This window comes from Delphinapterus leucas, chromosome 3 (assembly GCF_059928025.1).
Source record: "Delphinapterus leucas isolate spDelLeu-1000000601 "Yukka" chromosome 3, BTC_Dleu_Yukka2, whole genome shotgun sequence".
NCBI lineage: Eukaryota > Metazoa > Chordata > Mammalia > Artiodactyla > Monodontidae > Delphinapterus > Delphinapterus leucas.
This window is the reverse complement of record NC_143131.1, coordinates 5834269-5851975: the sequence shown is the minus strand read 5'-3', so window position 1 is coordinate 5851975 and position 17707 is coordinate 5834269. Positions and strand designations below refer to the sequence as shown.

The 17707-nt window shown below is 48.9% G+C and overlaps 1 protein-coding gene across 1 annotated transcript in view; it reads right to left on the bottom strand.

Annotated features, from left to right (window-relative positions):
- ADAMTS16 (ADAM metallopeptidase with thrombospondin type 1 motif 16) overlaps positions 1-17707 on the bottom strand; it is a 174462-nt gene that overhangs the window by 11276 nt on the left and 145479 nt on the right. Inside the window, exons 24-25 of the mRNA XM_089908358.1 lie at positions 2886-3087; positions 2585-2779 (exon numbers count right to left, since the gene is read on the bottom strand). Coding sequence (XP_089764484.1) covers positions 2585-2779; positions 2886-3087 — 397 coding nt within the window. The remainder of the gene's footprint in view (positions 1-2584; positions 2780-2885; positions 3088-17707) is intronic.

Genomic DNA, 17707 nt, shown 5'->3' with positions numbered 1-17707 from the left:
GCTCCATGGATTCACACCACCCAACTGCAGCGTGATGCTGGCCCCTAAAGCAGGGGCAGGCAGGGGAAACCCAGGGTTCATAATCATCCTCAGAAAGCCGAGTGCTGCCCTGAAGACAGCGAGCACAGACAGCAAACCTATTCGGTCCCACGGTGATGTGCTCTGAGCCTGAGCTGTCACTGCAGCCAGACCTTCTGGCATGGGCGGTGGGACTCTGGGCAAATCTGTGGCCAGGCAGAGGCTGCAGACACCTGTCACAGAGGGATGACAGAGAAGACCAAAAGGTCAGCTCGGAGGTCACGGGGAAGGTCCCAGTGGCTGGCATTGCTGCCTTGGGCTGACATTTCTGCAGATCACATAAGTGGAGGAGCCCAGATGCCTGGGTTCTGGCCTCACACTCATGTTCAGACCTGGCTTACAGGTGTGCTCAGTGTGTCCTGATGCCAGGAATGAGCTGGAGGACTCTTCCCAGGGCCTTGCTGGGGCCATGCCTAAGAGAGAAGTTCTGGGGTGTGTGTGTGCGTGTGTGTGTGTGTGTATGCACCCGTATGTGTTATACATTCAGTGCAAGGGCTTCCCGGGGGACACCTCCCAGACACTATGCAGCCCAAGTTGCTTCCTTCCTAAGGACTTAGCCTCTGGGGATATGCACAGAAACAAAAGTCTTCTAACAACATCGCGATTCAGTCCTAGAGACTCTGATGTTCCCAGGTCCCAGGCGACAGAGGACCAGGAATTCTACCTTAGCAGAAACAGGTTTTATCCAAGGGTGATGATGTTTTTAGTTTTCAGTGGCAAACGGACGTGTTGTCTCACCCGGGTTAAATGCCCTGCTCGGCACACCATCCCTTTATTGATGCATTCCTCCCTCCTGAGCAGGTTGCCATTGGAGGTGTGGGTACGGGGGCTGCGGCCCTGAGTCTGCCCCTGAGGGCGCGGGATCCGGGAGCTGGGGCCTTTCTCTTCCTGTCTGCTATGGAAAGGCAGCCCCGCAGCTGGGATCACAGGCGAGCTCCCGAGGGTGGCGGTGGTGGCTGCTCTCTGGGTTGCTGGCTTTCTGATGTCTGCTGTGCTTTACTGACTCCCGTGCCTCTGAGTGATGCACACCTCTCTGAAGGAGCCTCTCACAGGCCTCTCAGGCAGCACCTGGGCTCACTGCACCCGGGAAGGGGGCTGGCATGGCCTCCCAACGTCCCCTCCCGGGCACGGGGGTGGGCAGCTCTGTCTGCTTCCCAGCAGGGTGTCCGGCCCCCACTTGGGCCAAAGCGAGTCACAAAACCTTTAACACTCCAAACTCATGTTTCCAAATGTTGGTCTCAGAGAAGCAGGGCTGGGACAGTCCCCCGACAGTGCAGATGAGGGGCTTCCCAGCCTTCAGCAGCACAAGGCATTGAGCAAACCCAGCACAAGCAGTCTCTTCCCCAAATGAGAAGCCTGCCTATGCACGTTCCTCTCAGGGAACGGGTCCTCTGTCTCCTGAGGTCATCCACCTGCTCTACTACCTAAGCATGGCCAGGGAAGTGGCTGCAGGTGTTCTGGGGTGCAGTGGGTGCCCCCACCCCATGGTCAGCGCAATGAACACCCCTCCCCTCACGCCTGCACCCGTTCACCCACTTAATCGCTGCTCAACATGAGGGAGTGATGAGCGCGTGGATGACCTGGGTGAGGTACGCCAGGGATGTGATGAGAAAGCCGAAGGACACTCCAACGAGTGCGTGTCAGGAGGGAGGACTGAATACTGGGGTATGGGCAGGGATCAGAGACTCTGGGGAAGAAGAAGCAGAGGAGAAGTGGAAGCAGAGGGACCAGATGAGAGGCAGCCCCAAGGCAGGAGCTGGTCAACCCAGTTTCACCTGGACCTGGTGCACCCACCTGGGACCTGGATCACCTACCCGGACCAGTGCACCCACCTGGGACCCGGCACACCTACCTGGGATCAGTGTACCCAGCTGGGATCAGTGAACCCAACTGGGGCCAGTGCACCCACCTGGGACCAAATGCACCTACCTGGGGCCAGTGCACCTACCTGGGACCAGTGTACGTACCTGGAACAAATGCACCTGCCTGGAACTAGTGTACCTGCCTGGGACCAGGTACACCCACCTGGGATCAGTGCAGCTACCTGGGACCAGTGCACCTACCTGGGGACAGTGCACTTACCTGGGATCAGTGCAGCAACCTGGGACCAGGTACACTCACCTGGGACCAGTGCACCTACCTGGGGCCAGTGCACCCACCTGGGATCAGTGCAGCAACCTGGGACCAGTGCACCTACCTCAAACTAGTGCACCTGCCTGGGACTAATGCACCTGCCTTGGACCAGGTACACCCACCTGGGACCCGGCACACCTACCTGGAATTGGGTGCACCTATCTGGGGCTAGCGCACCTACCTGGAATCAGTGCACCCACCTGGGATCAGTGTACCTACCTGGAATCAGGTGCACCTACCTGGAATCAGGTGCACTTATCTGGGGCTAGGGCACCTACTTGGAATCAGTGCACCCACCTGGGACCAGTGCACCCAAGTGGGACCAGTGCACCCACCTGGGACCAGTGCACCCACCTGGGACCAGTGCACCTACCTGGGACCAGGCGGACACAAGCCACTGCAGCTTCTTGTGCTTGTGGCAGCGCCTGAGCAGACAGGCCTCGTGAGTCCTGGGCTTGGGCTCCGAGGTGCAGACAGCGTCAGGCAGCAGCTGCGCCCTGGACGAGGGGTTGGTGCTCTTACAGGCCACGGACCTCTTCCTCCACCCCTTCCCGCAGGTTCGAGAGCACTGCACGGGAAGAGCGCGTCAGCTCCTGCAAGGCCCGGTAAGACTCCAGCCCCACGTTGCCTAGGAGGGGCCCCGCCGCCCCCGTACGCTGGCCCTGCCCCATTACCTCCGCCCAGGGCCCGGTGCTCCACGCGGGTGGGCAGCTCTGAGGCTGGCAGGCCTGCCGGCTGGAGGGCACGGGCTGCGGACACAGGCTGGCGGAGACCCGCTCCGATTTGTAGTGTGCCCGCCGCGTGCACTGTACAGGCCGGCTCTGGGTGCCTCCACTGCACGTCCGGCTGCAGGCGCTCCAGTTCCCCACGGACCACCTGGGGGACAGAGAGACCCACAGTGAGGGACAGTGCCAGCTCTCCAGAGCGGAGGGCCGCGTCTGTGCGGGCATCGACCTGCATCATTTCCCACCTACTGTCTATAGGTGCACAGTTATTTTCAGTCGCCGGGCAGTCTCCCTGGGCCCCTACCCCTTCTAACTTCCACGATTAGCATTCCTGGTGGTCATGCTTCCCCTCCCTTGGCTTTCAGGTTCACTTGTACTTGGAAATAACTCCCCTCAACAGTGTGTCTGTTCCCCTTTTTCTAAAGAAAGTTTTTTCTTTAGAAAACTTTTTTCTAAAGAAAATTTCATACTTGTACAAAAATAAAGGCCCTCCGTGTCCACTCAGCTCCAAAGATGATCAGTTTATGCCCCCATCCCTATAGCATTTTGAAGCAAATTCTAGACATATTAATATTTCAATTCACATCTCTAAAAGATAAGGAGTCTTAGATTTTTCAACATAACCACAATACCATTGTGACATCTAAAATTTTTAACGATAATCCCTTAATGTCATTAAATACGAAGCGTTCCATTCCCAAGTATGTCGTCAATGTCAAAATTTCATCGCTCATCAGAGTCAGAATCTAAATAAAGCTCATAGTTTGCAATTGGCTGATGTGTCTTTCTTCTCTTTTAGTCTGTAGGTTCTTCTGTAATCTCATTTACTTTTCTATTCCATTTATCTGTTACAGAAAGATCGCATACCTTACTGCGTCTCCATTTTTTTTTTTTTTTTTTTGCTGATTTCAGGACTTTGCAAGTTACATCTCTGTGGTATCCCTTAGTAGCTCCTCTGCACTTCCTGTAATTTAGGTGGATCTAGTGCCTTTGTCAGAAGCGGGTTGTTTGTTTTGTGTGATTACTTTAAAAGTGATGGCTTCCAGCAGGGGGCCTGTAATGTCTGCTCGTCTTCCTTTCAATTTGTTAGCAGCTGCTGGTGCTCGGGGATGTTTCTCGAAGCAGCCCTGTCCCTCTCTCTCCTGACTGTAAAAGCGCTCTTTGTCGAGAGGCGTGTCGGCAGATGATGGAGATGGGGAGTTTGGGTCCAGCTCAGCCCCGTGGCATCACCGTTTGCTCTCAGGTAAGCCTGCATGTGTCCCCAGAGCTTTGCACAAGTCCACCCGCAGGAGGGCTGAGGGCACAGCCAGGGTGGGGCCCCTCTGGGGCGGGAGAGCCGGGAGGTGAGATGTGGTCCAGTAAGGAGTACCCGTTTGGATGGAGGTCCTTGGGTCCCGGGGAGACGGCCATTTGCCATTTGGGCTCTAAGAGGACTTGATTTCCACTCATATTTGTCTCCCTGTTCAGGGCGTGTAAGCAAAATTTGAAAATTCTACAGAAAACTCGGGGCCCATGGGGCTCCGCGTCGGTGGTGGTTGAAAATCATCCCCAAGGGGAAAGGAGAAGCCGTGATCTCCTTCCCTCAGACAGAGCAGCATGACCCCTGCAGGTGGAGCAGGGTCCGGCGATGTGTCCAGCTGTCAGCGTGATGGGGCATCGAGGGACAGCAGGGCCCAGGAAGCTGTCATGAGGCTCTGCCTCGGCCGAGTCTATGAGGAGGGCTCAAGGGTCCCGAGCAGAAAACTTGTGTCCTGTTCCACGGCATTTCTGAGTGTGAACTGATAGAACAAGATTTCCTCTTGAATCTGGAGGGAAGACAGGATTTGTAAAGATGCCCGGTTCTCCTTTGTCTTGGTGGCCTCCATCCTCTCCCCACACATGGTGCCTGGACAGTCACACTTGGGTTGAGGACGCAAAGCAGTGTCCAGAAAGCCTGGCTGAGAGCTCACTAGGGGCCTCTCAGAGATGCTGCACCAACAGAAGAGATTCTGTGAGGACAGAGTGTGTGCACTGGCTTACGTGGGGAGAAACACAACAAGAGAGGAGGAAAGTACTCACCATCCCTCCTCCCGGGGACAATAATTCCTCATTATCTCCTCACCTTTGATTCTGGTGCTTTCTCTCTCTCTCTCGTGTGTGTGTGTGTGTAAATATGTTATTTTTTTTTAACATGATTGAGGGAAGTATGAGCAACTTTTAAATTCAGCATTTTTATAACTCAGTGTCTAAAACAAACATTTTTCTTACCCTGAAAAGCCTCCATGAACATATTTTCAGAGTCTGTAATGTTTTGCAGTACCAGACTGAGTATATGAATATCTAAATAAGGGAATAAAGGCATAAAGGACCAGGGGATCCACAGACACCTGAAATCCTACAAGTTCTAGGCGGGCCACGCCTCCAAGATTGCCGAGCAAACCACCAGCAGGTTTCCTCAAGTTCTCAAAGGGGTCTGTGACCCAAATCACTTTAGAGCCAGTTTTTGGACTCCTGTGAAAGTTCCCCTGGATGGGAAGTGGAAATGATCCCCCCCCCGCCACGCCTGGGCTCTCAGCAGCCCTGCAGTATCACCTGGTGCCTTTAGCCTGAGGTGTACCATGATATTTTTACTTATTTTTGTTTGTAGAAGCCTTGAACTATTTTATACCAAGTGTTTCTCATGAACAGACTCTATTATATTTCTAAGAAAATTATTAAAAAAAGAATGCAAAGTTTTACTCATATAATAATAAACTATGTCAGGTTTGTAGGAACTGTTCTCTATCAACCGTGGAAATGCTTCCATTTTTCAATGTCAACAAGATTAGCGTTCTTTAATATCATGTTAAACCACGGAAATTATGCCTAACCCTTATGAAACATGGGCTTTGGCCTCCTGGCTGTGATGAGTCTGCATTTGGAGCTTCTCCGTTGCTTTTCTGTTGTTTTTATGTTTCCTCCCACTTCTTAAGTTTGCTCTCTCAACCCCGCAGCCTCATAAACTGTAATTGGTGTGCAAAGGCGTCTTGGCTCCTCCAAGGCTTTTCACACCCCTGAGTTAAGTCCTCTATCTCCACCAACTTAAGCTGTTCCAACTGGGTTGGTCCACCCTCTGCCCTTCTCTTCTGCACATCATTAAGAAGTGGTCCTGAACAAAGATCGTTCACACAGCATCTGGAAATGCCAAGCGTCTGCTTTGTTTCACAGGCAGAGCTCTGGGGAAATGTCTTGATTTCAGCTTATGAAAGAGTCGAAATCCATGCAAGCTTCTGTGCTGACGTCTGAGGGTTCCATGAGCAGAACAAGGTGTGTTGGGTAGCTACCAGTGGCCATACCTGTCCTGCTTTGTTCTGGTTTTTCAAGTTTGCCATCTGGAACAAAGCAGGTGGATGGTATAACCCAAATCAGTCAGGTTTCCCCGGCAGGATCTGGAGGACTCAGCTACCCGGCCACCACAGTGCTTGCCCTGGCTGAGGGCTCCTCTGGGGCTCACCTTTACAGCTCTCAGCGTTGCCAGGAGAGGTGGTGGAATTTATGGTTGTAACTCAACAGTTTGGGCAGAATTTCCTGGCACCAGCTGTTCCATATCCAACATCCCTAATTGTCAACAGTAATTATTTGTTTCTCAGAAAATGACTTTCACCTCCTCATAAAAAAAAAAAAAATAATGTTTTGGTTTTGGTTATTTAATGTTTCCTTTGAAAATGCAAATTCCCAACAAGGGTATTTGGTTTAGTGAAATACGTTGTCATGAAGCGCCCCCCCTCCAGGCAGTAGCTGTAACTACCACTCAGGCTCAGAGGCCACCCTCGGTGGGGACCAGAGTCTGATGCTCACGGCCAGCCCAGGGCTGTCACGGATTCAGCATTAGGGACTGTTCCCTTCATTTTGGAATTCGGTTTCAGTTTCTTTTTCTGTCGTCGTCAAAGTTTCAAGATGAAGCACTAAGCCAATTCCATTTTCAGGAATAACTTCTGATCTTCTGCAGAGTGGCCTTTCATTAACTCAATAAACACAAGGAGTCATGACGGGGCAGAAGCCGGGTCACAGCCTGAACCTAGAGAAGGCCACGTTCACAGCTGGATTTAGTTCCAGGGAGGTGCGAGCTGGACAGGGTGAAGGACAACATTCAAACACAGCTCCGATTACAAGGTGTCTCCCACATCGGTCAGTCACGACCTTCACGTGCTAGTGTATCCAGCACAACCTTCAAGTAGGCTGTACTTAATCAAGTCGCCCACTTTTACTTTCCGACATCATCTTTAAAATCCTCTGTGACTATAAACACAGACATTCACAGGCTCCACACTCAGTGGCCCAGGGCCTGTGACAGACGCCACTGCGGCCCTACGGGCAGGGCAGCGTGCAGGATTTGAAGACAGAAGGACCTTGTCTTTGTATGAAACTATAGCCCCGTCACATGTATAGGTGATTTGAGATTTACCACGCTTTTCATCTAAATGAACTGTTTCCAAGGTAACAGTGCACATCCAACAATAAACAGATCAGTTTGAAAAATCTGCCTTAGCCACAGGGGAGAAAAAAAAAAAAAAAGCCAGCTAAGAAGTTAACTTAAAGAGGACAGGCAGGCTGTGAGCGGAAAGCGCAGCAGCCGGGATCAGAGGTCTTGGGAGGACGAGGAGGGAGAGAAGCTGATTCCTGAGCCCATCTGGCAGCGGGCCACGCACAGGCCATTAGCTGGCCTGGTCCGTCTGCCGACTGGGGAATTATTGGTCTATGTCTAAGGATGTTTCATCAGTATCGTAGGGTGCCAGCTGCACTCCAGGCAAGTTCCAGGGCAGAAATCCAGCTCTGAGAGGGCCAACGATCTTGGTAACCAAATGTGTAAGTGAACGGTGTCGGTGGGGCAGAGTTCCTGGACAAACAGCTTGCGCTCTGTGCTTACACTCTAACGTCTGGAGCAAATCCTCCCGGGGTCCAGTAGTAAGTGCATTAGAAGTGACAGCAACACGCCGGACACACATGCATCCCCCTCCACCACAGCCTGTTCGCAGGGATGTTCTGAACCCTCCGACTGTCTGCTGGACGCATTCTTCTAGAAGCAATGCTGGGGACTGGCCTCCACCATCACCTCAGAAGGGAAAGTCCATGGCTGACCACTGGTTGGCAAGGATGGGGCCAGACTTCAGGAAACAGGGGACCTGGATCGGGAAGCCAAGCTCTTGCCATCAGCACTTGGAAGCCTGCAGCTTGACAGTGACTTCATTTTGTTCAGCCTCAACAGTTAAACTACTTTGTTTGATGTGAAACTGAAGGAGAGATTTATAACGAGCCAGACACAGGACTGTATTTTTTCGGCTTTAAATGCGGCATTTCTTTGCTGACTCACATTGAGCCAAACTGCAGGACATCAAAAGCTCCCCATAAAGGAGGTGTGGTGGGTGTTAACTTTATGGACTGTGAGAAGCCAAAGACATGGAGGTTTTTATTATTTTTTTTTACCAGATTGTCCTGTCTCATCGTCCTGTCATCAGATGTTATCTTAAGAAGAATCAGTAGGATTCATTTACACATGGGAGGCAGGGAAATGGAATTATGAGGGACACACAGGTGAAAGAAACCTACCTCGCTGTTCCAGACAGCCCTAATAATTCCCTGTTTCAGCAAAAATCCTGCATCTGAAGGTTCTTCTCTGCAGACCACAGAGGGTGTGTGCATCCCATTAGCTCAAATGAAAACCCTCAGCTCATAGAAGGTGAAAGGGAAGTCCTTAGATTCTGAGTGACAATGAAGGGCTGGTTCTTTGTGGGGCTGATCCTCCATCTGGTTTCCATGGAAAACTGGAAAAAAAGAGGCTGACCAGTAGAGCTGGGAAGGACTTCAGAAATGGTCTGCTTTTCTGGTTGTGTCTTACGGATGGGGAAATGGCAGCCCAAGAAGCAAAGACAGTCACAGAGGGAGTGGAAGATTAGTGGAAGATGCAAAGAGGATGCAGGGAACCCCCATAGCACTGTCCTCAGGACTCATCCCCGCTCTGGAAAGAATAAACATCTTTCCCATCATCAGAGTTCAACATGGGGAAGGCAACCCCCTCTCACTCCTCTTTTACATCCACTCAGTACCCAACTCTTTGTATCACAAACCCCTCTGCTATGGGATAAAAAAAAAACCTCAGGTGGTAACTACATACAGGTAGGCGAGTTAGCAATCTACGCCAAGTTGCAACTGAAATTGAGTAATGACTGGGTAGGCGGTACCTCCCTCCACTTTAACAAGTTTAACATCTCCAATTCTCATGCCCAAGGATGGCACCAAGGGGCTGAGAGGACCCCGTGACCTAGCCTGGGGCTGAGACCATGTTTGCTAAACCACAGCTGCATGGCGGGCCTCTCAAGCATCTGTACATCCCTGGCCTCTCCTCCATTCTGCAGGAATCACAAATCTGGGGTTGAGCGTCAAAAATCTGAATTTTTACAAAGCCCTCTTTCCCCAGCCTCGTGGCCGAGATGACCATCAGGGTTGGGAACACACTCTGAGAAATGGGACACCTGTTCTTCAGGAGAGCCCAGGGCTCTGGCTCTCGAAGGTGGTAAGTGCCTTTGCTCCCTCCTTTGTATTAAAGTTGTACTGATGTTATTTTTAACGATTATAAGAACTGAGATGTGCCATTAAAACATCAGAGGAAAAGCCTGGTGAGTGGGTTCTTCTGCGGGAGGCATCATCCTTCACTCCCTGTCATGGGCAAATGTGAAAAGCCCACCCAGGCAACCCCGTCACCCAGCAGCCCCCTGGTCCAGCCGCCCCTGCTCTGCGCAGCCCTCCTGGCTTTAAAGACTGATCTGGAGCAGGTGCCTGGCCCCAGACCCAGCGCCCGAGCTTCCAGGAGTGCAAGTCATGCAGGCTTAGGCTCCTTCAGGAAGAAAGACCCCACCAGCACCAAAGTGGCTGAGGAGGTGGGATGGACCAGAGCTGCTTCCTCCTGTGCTGACCGTTCCAACCTCAAAATGATGAGCTCTGAGAAGTAAAGGTAAACATGTCCAGTGCTGACACTCTTCCAATCCTCCCAAACAACACAGCTTGACAGCTGGGAAGATGTAGTTCCTATCCAAGGATGGCTCCATGGGGTGCAAGGTCTTTGGAAATGTACATTTCACTTGGGCATGGCAGGTTGTGACAATGATTGCATTCATAGCTGGGGACACCATTTAGTTTATAAAGACCCCTCTTCTACCACCCTGCCCTCCAGGGAGTCAACTGGTTTTCCACTGGGAAGAACCAATATAACTTCCTATGTGAGACTCCTCCAATGTCTGCCCCCAGGAGAACAGAGGAGGGGGATCCTCCCCCATTAGTGCCTGTCCTAGGGATTCTCTACATCTGTTCTTCTCTGAACCATCACCTGGATGAATGCCTACCTGCCATGGGTTCATTTCCAGCCTCAGGAGCAGCTCTCTACTCTGAACTGACCTGTCAGACTCTTGGGCCTCTCCATTGGCAAAACCCCCAGGCCACTGCCCACACCATGCTGAGTGCCAGGTGGGGTGAAGAGCCAGCCTTGCCCACATTGTCAACATCCTTCTGCTACCACCTGGTGACAGTGGGCACACGGGGAAGCAGCTGAGCCTGCCCTCAAATCTGCCTCTGCCAGCTGAACTTGTTATAGGAATTGTGTAATATAATTAGTTTGGTGTAGCTTGATGGAACATGAGCATGGAAAACGAGACACTTGCTTCTATGAAAACTAAGTTGAATCTTTGGAATGACTCAGTAGAGATCAGTCATTAAATGGAATTGCTCTCAGCTTAGGTGTGGCTGAGAGAAAAGTAAACTATGAAGAAAAAATGAAAGATTTAAGATGATTTTGCACCTGGATGAATAGGACGAGTTTCAGCCTTCTGTCAAGAAACTCAAACTGAATATCATGGGTACTGGGCATATTTTATGCAGGTAATCAACTTAGATCTTTAATAGGCATCTTCCTACTCAAAATAAGCTTTGGCTATAACTAAAAGAATTAGCAGGGGGCTTCCCTGGTGGTACAGTGGTTAAGAAATCCGCCTGCCAATGCAGGGGACATGGGTTTGAGCCCTGGTCCAGGAAGATCCCACATGCTGCAGAGCAACTAAGCCCATGCGCCACAACTACTGAGCCTGTGCTCTAGAGCCCATGAGCCACAACTATTGAGCCGGTGAGCCTAGAGCCCGTGCTCCACAACAAGAGAAGCCACTGCAATGAGAAGCCTGCGCACTGCAACGAAAAGTAACCCCTGATCACCGCAACTAGAGAAAGCCCGCACGCAGCAACGAAGACCCAAGGCAGCCAAAAAAAAAAAAAAAAAAAATTAGCAAATGGGCGCATGTATGTATTTTAAGTGAAAATAAAGGTTCAAGGTGTATGTGTATGTATGTTATTTTTAAATAAGTTTCCTTTAATTTACTGTTTTTTTCAGAGGGCTGAAGGAGAGCATCTCTTCCTTCTGGTGAGAGCCCCCAAATCCCCCATAAGCACCTCACCTATATAAAGCCCTGCATCTCCACCACAGAGCATCTCCACCTGATGTGCAATGGCCACCCGGAGACGACAGTCCCCACCTTCACTCCTCTGCCCTGCATGCCCTTTCAGGGGGTGGAACCCCTCCTGGCTTCCATCCTCCACCCTTCCTGCGTCTCCCCTAATCACAGATTCTACTTCCCTCTTCTCCAGCAAAACTGCTCCCGACTGCACATCTGACAAAATCCAGGTCTACGATGGCTCATTTTATGTGTCAACTTGACCGGGTAATGGAACACAGATATCTGCTCAAACGTTATTCTAGATGTTTCTGGGGAGGTGTTTTTTAGATGAAGTAAGCATTTAACTCTGTAGGCTTTGAGTGAAGCAGATCGCTCTCCATAATGTGGGTGGGTCTCACGCAATTAGTTGAAGTCCTTAATAGCAAAAGACTGAGGTTCCCCAGAAGAAGAGAACATTCTGCCAGCAGACGACCTTTGGACTTGAACCATGGCACTGACCCTTTGCTGGGTCTCCAGATTTGGGACATGCCAGCCTCCACAACTACATCGGCTGATTTCTTAAAATTTCTCTCTCCACACACATACACACACACACACACACACACACACACAGGCACACACCCCCTACTGGTTCTGTTTTTCTGAGGACCCAGACTAGTACAAGATTTTTGTCATTTCTCATCTGAATGGGCTCTACATTGGCCCCTTGCTCCTGGGTTTGGTCTGATAAAAGCCAATCTCCATTCTGAGACTAGGAAAAATTAGTTTCATTGCTCACATGAATGTGCTTCCTTCACTATCTGAAGTCCTTGTCAGCTCCATTTCCTAGAATACACAGTTCACCACCCAGGTGAACCTGCTGCATTGCTGTGCTCCTTCTCTTCCTCCCCAGATACTGATTGTTCAGAATACTAGGTGCAGAGTACCAGGTATAGAGAGTACCAGGTGCAGAGTACTAAGTATGAGTACTAGGTGCAGGGTACTAGGTATAGAGCACTAGGCACAGAGTACTAGGTATAGAGTACTAGGCACAGAGTACTAGGTGCAGGGTACTAGGTGTAGAGTACTAAGCACATAGTACTAGGTATAGAGTACTAGGCACAGAGTACTAAGTATAGAGTACTCGGTGCAGGGTGCTAGGTATAGAGTACTAAGCACAGAGTACTAGGCACAGAGTTCTAGGTATAGGGTATTAGGTGCAGAGTGCTAAGTATAGAGTACTAGGTGCAGGGTACTAGGTATAGAGCACTAAGTATAGAGTACTAAGTCCAGAGTACTAATTAAGCCTGCACAATGAGGCTCACTCACTCCTTCTCCCAGCCTGGTGTTTCTCTTCAGCTAGCTCCTTTCTGACAGGGCTCAACAGGAGAAATCACAATGCAAGGAGGGCAAGAATCAAATCTCGATGAGAATCCCACATTTTAAAGGAATGAGAGAGACTGTTTTGCGATAAAGAGGAAGTAGCAAGAAGGAAAGGTCTGTAGGCTTCGTTCTGATAGGAGTGTTCCCCCTGAACCTCTGCTCCTCATACAAAGGACAAGAGTGAAGAAAAGGAGAGAGGAAATTGGGACCAAACAGCCATAAGAAGCAATAATTCCTAAGCCTCTGTAGGTTATGTCTCACCCTCACTGAGCAAGGAATGTGTCCACTGCCATCATCAAGCAAACAACGTCAGGAAATACTCCTCACACATGAAACATGACTAGGACATTGTGACCCCTTAGAGGCATCTTTTGGCAACTTTCTCACATCCCAGGAAAACTGACCTCAGGTCCTGCTTCTTCTCCAGAGCCTGACTGCAGACTCACAAGGTCACTTGTGGTTTCCCAGCTTCACATTCCCCTGACACATGTTGCGTGGACCAGTTTCACACCACTCCATGCATTCCCTTTGCCGAAGTGACACAGTGAATGCAGGTCACCTTTTAACAAACACGGGCATGCAGCCCATGTGCCATGCACATGGGCATGTGGTTCAGCCAGACCCGATCCCGGATCTGGTGGGTCTTCAAGAATAACTGTGAAAAGGGATGGACACACACACCCTAAGAGGGGTGAGCATTAAGATACATGCTGCAGAAAGCCAAGGTGGGAGGGTCGGTGGAGGCAAGGCAAGAAGCCCTAGTAACCAAGGATCGGGGATCAAGAGGACGGAGCACTTGATGGGACTGGCCCTGAGGATCCTGGGGCCACACGATGGGATCTGGGTTCCAGGCGCACGGCAATGGAGGGGCATGGCAGGCTTGACGGAGCAGAGTGTCTATGTCGAGTTTGTATTTGACAAAGATCCTGGCCCTTGCAGAATGGACAAGAGACGGGGAGCTAGACGGGTGGTGGAAACCCATCTGGAAGCTTCTGAGGTTGCAGGGTGAGATGCTGGTGTCGGACTATGTCGCTGCGATAACATTAACACTAATTTTGCCCCGAAAAAGGGTGACAGGTAATAGAGACATCATTTTCTATTAGGACACTTGTTTTGCTGAAAAAATGCTTTCATCTAGCCCAGGAGTTGGCAAACGTTTTACTAAAGAGCCAGATATGTATGTTAGGCTGGTGGCCACATGATTTTAAATTCTCAACCTCGCCCTGGCAGGGAGAAGGCAGACAGAGGCAGCGTGTAAGTGAACGGGCAAGAAGTGTTCCAAAAAAACCTTATTTACAGAATCGGGTGGTGGGCTGCATGTGGCCCCGGGGCCATAGTTTGCCAACCCCAAACTTAACCAGCTCCACTTAGGAGGAATAGGATTGCACACATCTGCAGAAACCAGGAAGCGGTGGGTATTTTTACAATGGCCAAAATGGCTTTATAAAGTCGGTGTGTCGGAGGTTTAGACCTAGCTTGAGTGCAGCCAAAGCAGATTACTGGGAGGAGTGGGATATTGTGGGAGACAGAAGTTAACAATAAAAACACCCAGCCCCACACACTAAATCTTGAAGTTCTAGCAAAAGAGTTGTAAATCTTAAAGAGAGAATAAGGCCAAAAGCAGATGGCTTCATATGTGGCAAGAAGGGGCAAGTGGACGGCCAGTGCTTCAGCGAAGGTACAGCCAAGCCAGGCTCTGGAAAGCTGTGAACTCCTAGCTGTTCCGAGCTCCAGTGAGGTACGTGCTATTCTTTCTTCCATTTCCAAGAGGATGGAGGTGAAGCTCAGGAAGGTCTTACAAGCGGTGTGGACCACGGTTCGAGCCCAGAGTCCAGCTTCAGGACCTAGACACACTCTGGGTCCCTTTCTATGCAAACATGATGCCTGCTTTGTGCCCCAAGCTCTTCCAAATGCTTATGCAGATCAACACACTCACACACCCACACATTTAGCAATGACAGGGAGGTGTCATCAGAATTCTCATTTTACAGATGAGGAAACCGAGGCCCAGAGATGGTGAGAGCCTTTGATGCAGCCACTCAGGTCCTAGATGGTCAAGGTCACACAGCTTGTAAGCCGCAAGGCCGGGGGAACATGCAGAGAGCCGTGTTCCCACCCGTCCTTCTGTACTGCTGCTCAGTGAGTCAAGGCTTCAGCAAGGTGGGCTTTTCAGCTGAGGAAGTCCAATGAGACAGTTATCCAGTGTGGCTTAGCAATAAACCATCCTAGGATAAATGCATATATTCAGGGATTTGGGGGGCATTATATATCTTAATTGGATAGCTGCAAATTTTCTGTGTATTTCTTTCACACACATGTAAGTGTGGAATTCACTACTCTGGTAAAATTGTGTATTTCTACTTTATGGCTAATTACCATACAGAACAGTTTTTTGAGACATCTGTAATGATTCACTATTGAATCAGTGTCAAAATATTCAGTTAGGTCCATGGTCTTCCCTTAGTCACCACGACATCCAGATTTTCTGTAACAACCGTAATATCTTTTCCTGCCTCTCAAGAAAACCTATTAGTGATGCTCTAGGGAAAGCCTGTGTCTAACATGGATTTAAACATTTCACAACTGGCTTAGGTTCATTTTTCTTTCTTTTAGAATGGATGACCTTCCCATAGGAGATGGTTAAATTCATCTCTCAAGGTGCAAAATGTAATTTAAGTCATGGAAGATTCACTAAGAACTTTGTGCCGACTCACTTTCCTTGGATCCTTGTTTTCCTCGGAAGGAATGTCAGTTTCTTGTTCTAATACAGAAGTTGAACTCTCCCCACTGTGGCTTCTTCCTTTTATGGAAGGATTTTAAAATGATGGCATCACTCCTACGGTTTCAGGCTTTTCTGGTGTTTTTGCTGTAGGGTTTCTTGGATTTTCACTCCTAGATAAATACTTTGCAATGATCTTCTCCAAACACAGGAGTCAATTTTCTAAGAAAGCTTTCCAGGTGGCCTTGTCCAGCACATCTGGACAGTTTGAGCCAGACCACAGCCACTCAGTTCCCGAGGATTCTTCCCTTGACCAGGGCGGGGTGCTGCAGGGGTCTGGGTCATGTGGGATTGGTCACTTACCATCAACAGAGGGTTTATGTACCAGGGTTGCCAGGAATGGCCATAAATCCATTGGGTTTTAAGAGAGAAACCAAAGAAGCAGATCAAATCCATATTTTACACAGAGCAAATCTGCAAGCAAACTGACACCATGGATGAAATCAACGTCAATATCCTGTCCAGAGTCTTGATCACATTCTTTGCTGGAAGGTAATAAGAGACACTAAGAAGGTCACGGTCATAGGGTCACACAACCCAAGTCCACGAAGTAGCCACAGAGCTTTCTGAGCGGTTAGTGTGCTAAAACCAAACAAAACTGGTAAACTCAGTTCCTTCCTTGTTTTTTTTTTTTTTTTAAATTTATGAAAGCAGTAATGACAACTGAATGATGGGGGAATATGAGGCATAAACCTACATAGAGAGTTTTTTTGGTAAATAGTTTAAAAGTAAAGGACAGAAATGACAGCAGACATACGAATATTTACTGTAGTTTCCACAAGAAGACGGCAGGATCTGACTTGACAATGATTTCAAAGAATCTCTAAGTTTTATTGGTTAAGCTGTCAAACAACTTCTAAACTGAGGTCCAGGTATGAAGGCACCCATACTGTGATGATGTTTCTGACCATGGGGTGCCATTAGGCCGGGCGTCTGCCAAGAATATGTGGGTAATATTTGATGTTGGGGTCCTCTTTCTCCATAAGGTGGGAACCATTCCATCCTCTGCAGGAACGGACTTCTCACCGTAGCGCTTTGAGGAGATTAATCAGATCCAGGAAATGAATACACAGAGTATGTAAAACAATATTTATGTAACCTTCTGGCTCTCATCCCCGGGAAACTACCTTCTTGAGTCGTGCTCATTCTTCTTCAAGACACTGCAGATCAGTTCTTTCTTATTTTCTTACTAAGTCCTAGGTACTCATTGGTTGAATTGTTTCCCGTCAGGTAGGTCTTACGTATTTGTAAATACTGAAAGGTTATAACACTTTAAAGAATATTTAGTTAAATAATATTGCTATTTATTTACTAAATAATTCTTTAGTTAAATACTGATTTATCCTTTGGAATCAGCTTCCTAAAGCTTCAGATATAACATCACAAAACTTATCAGATGAATTGTGTTGTAAATATTATACTGATCCACTGCTCTTTTTTTTTTTTTTTTTTTGGAGTATAGTTGCTTTACAATGTTTAGTTTCTGCTGTACAATGAGGTGAGTCAGCTTTATGTATAGACGTATCCCCTCCCTGTTGGACCTCCTTCCCATGCCCCATCGCCCCCACCTAGGTCGTCACAGAGCACGGAGCTGAGCTCACTGGGGTATACAGCAGGTTCCCACTAGCTATCTGTTTTACACACCGTAGTATATATACGTCAATCCCAATCTCCCAGTTCATCCCCCCCACCCCGTTAAAAACACTGGTGCAAAGACTAAGGGAATATGAAAAGGCATGCACTATCCCAGTATCTCATTAATGATACTTGCTGTATTACAATCATCATGCTTGATTAGCCTATGCTGCAAAAGAGCCTAATAACTCAATGGTATTTACATTATCTATATAGACATAAGAAAACACTATTTTGTATTTAAAAGGTTTCACATATGCTCAACAGTCTTACAATGAGTTGATGCAGAGAGAAACCCCACATGTAAAGACTTCATTCTCTAACTCAGCTAGTTTAAACGACTCAAATTGGGACAGCGGCCAACCAGTGTAGCATTTATGATAATTTATTCCAAAGTATCATATGCAGGACATGGAAACGATGTCTGGGCCGTTTAGACAGTACAGTGATGTCTTCCTTTAACTGCCTGTATGATGTAAGGTCTACATATGCACAAGTAGCCATGAGAGAATTGCATTAGACACGGGATAGAAATCGGTGGA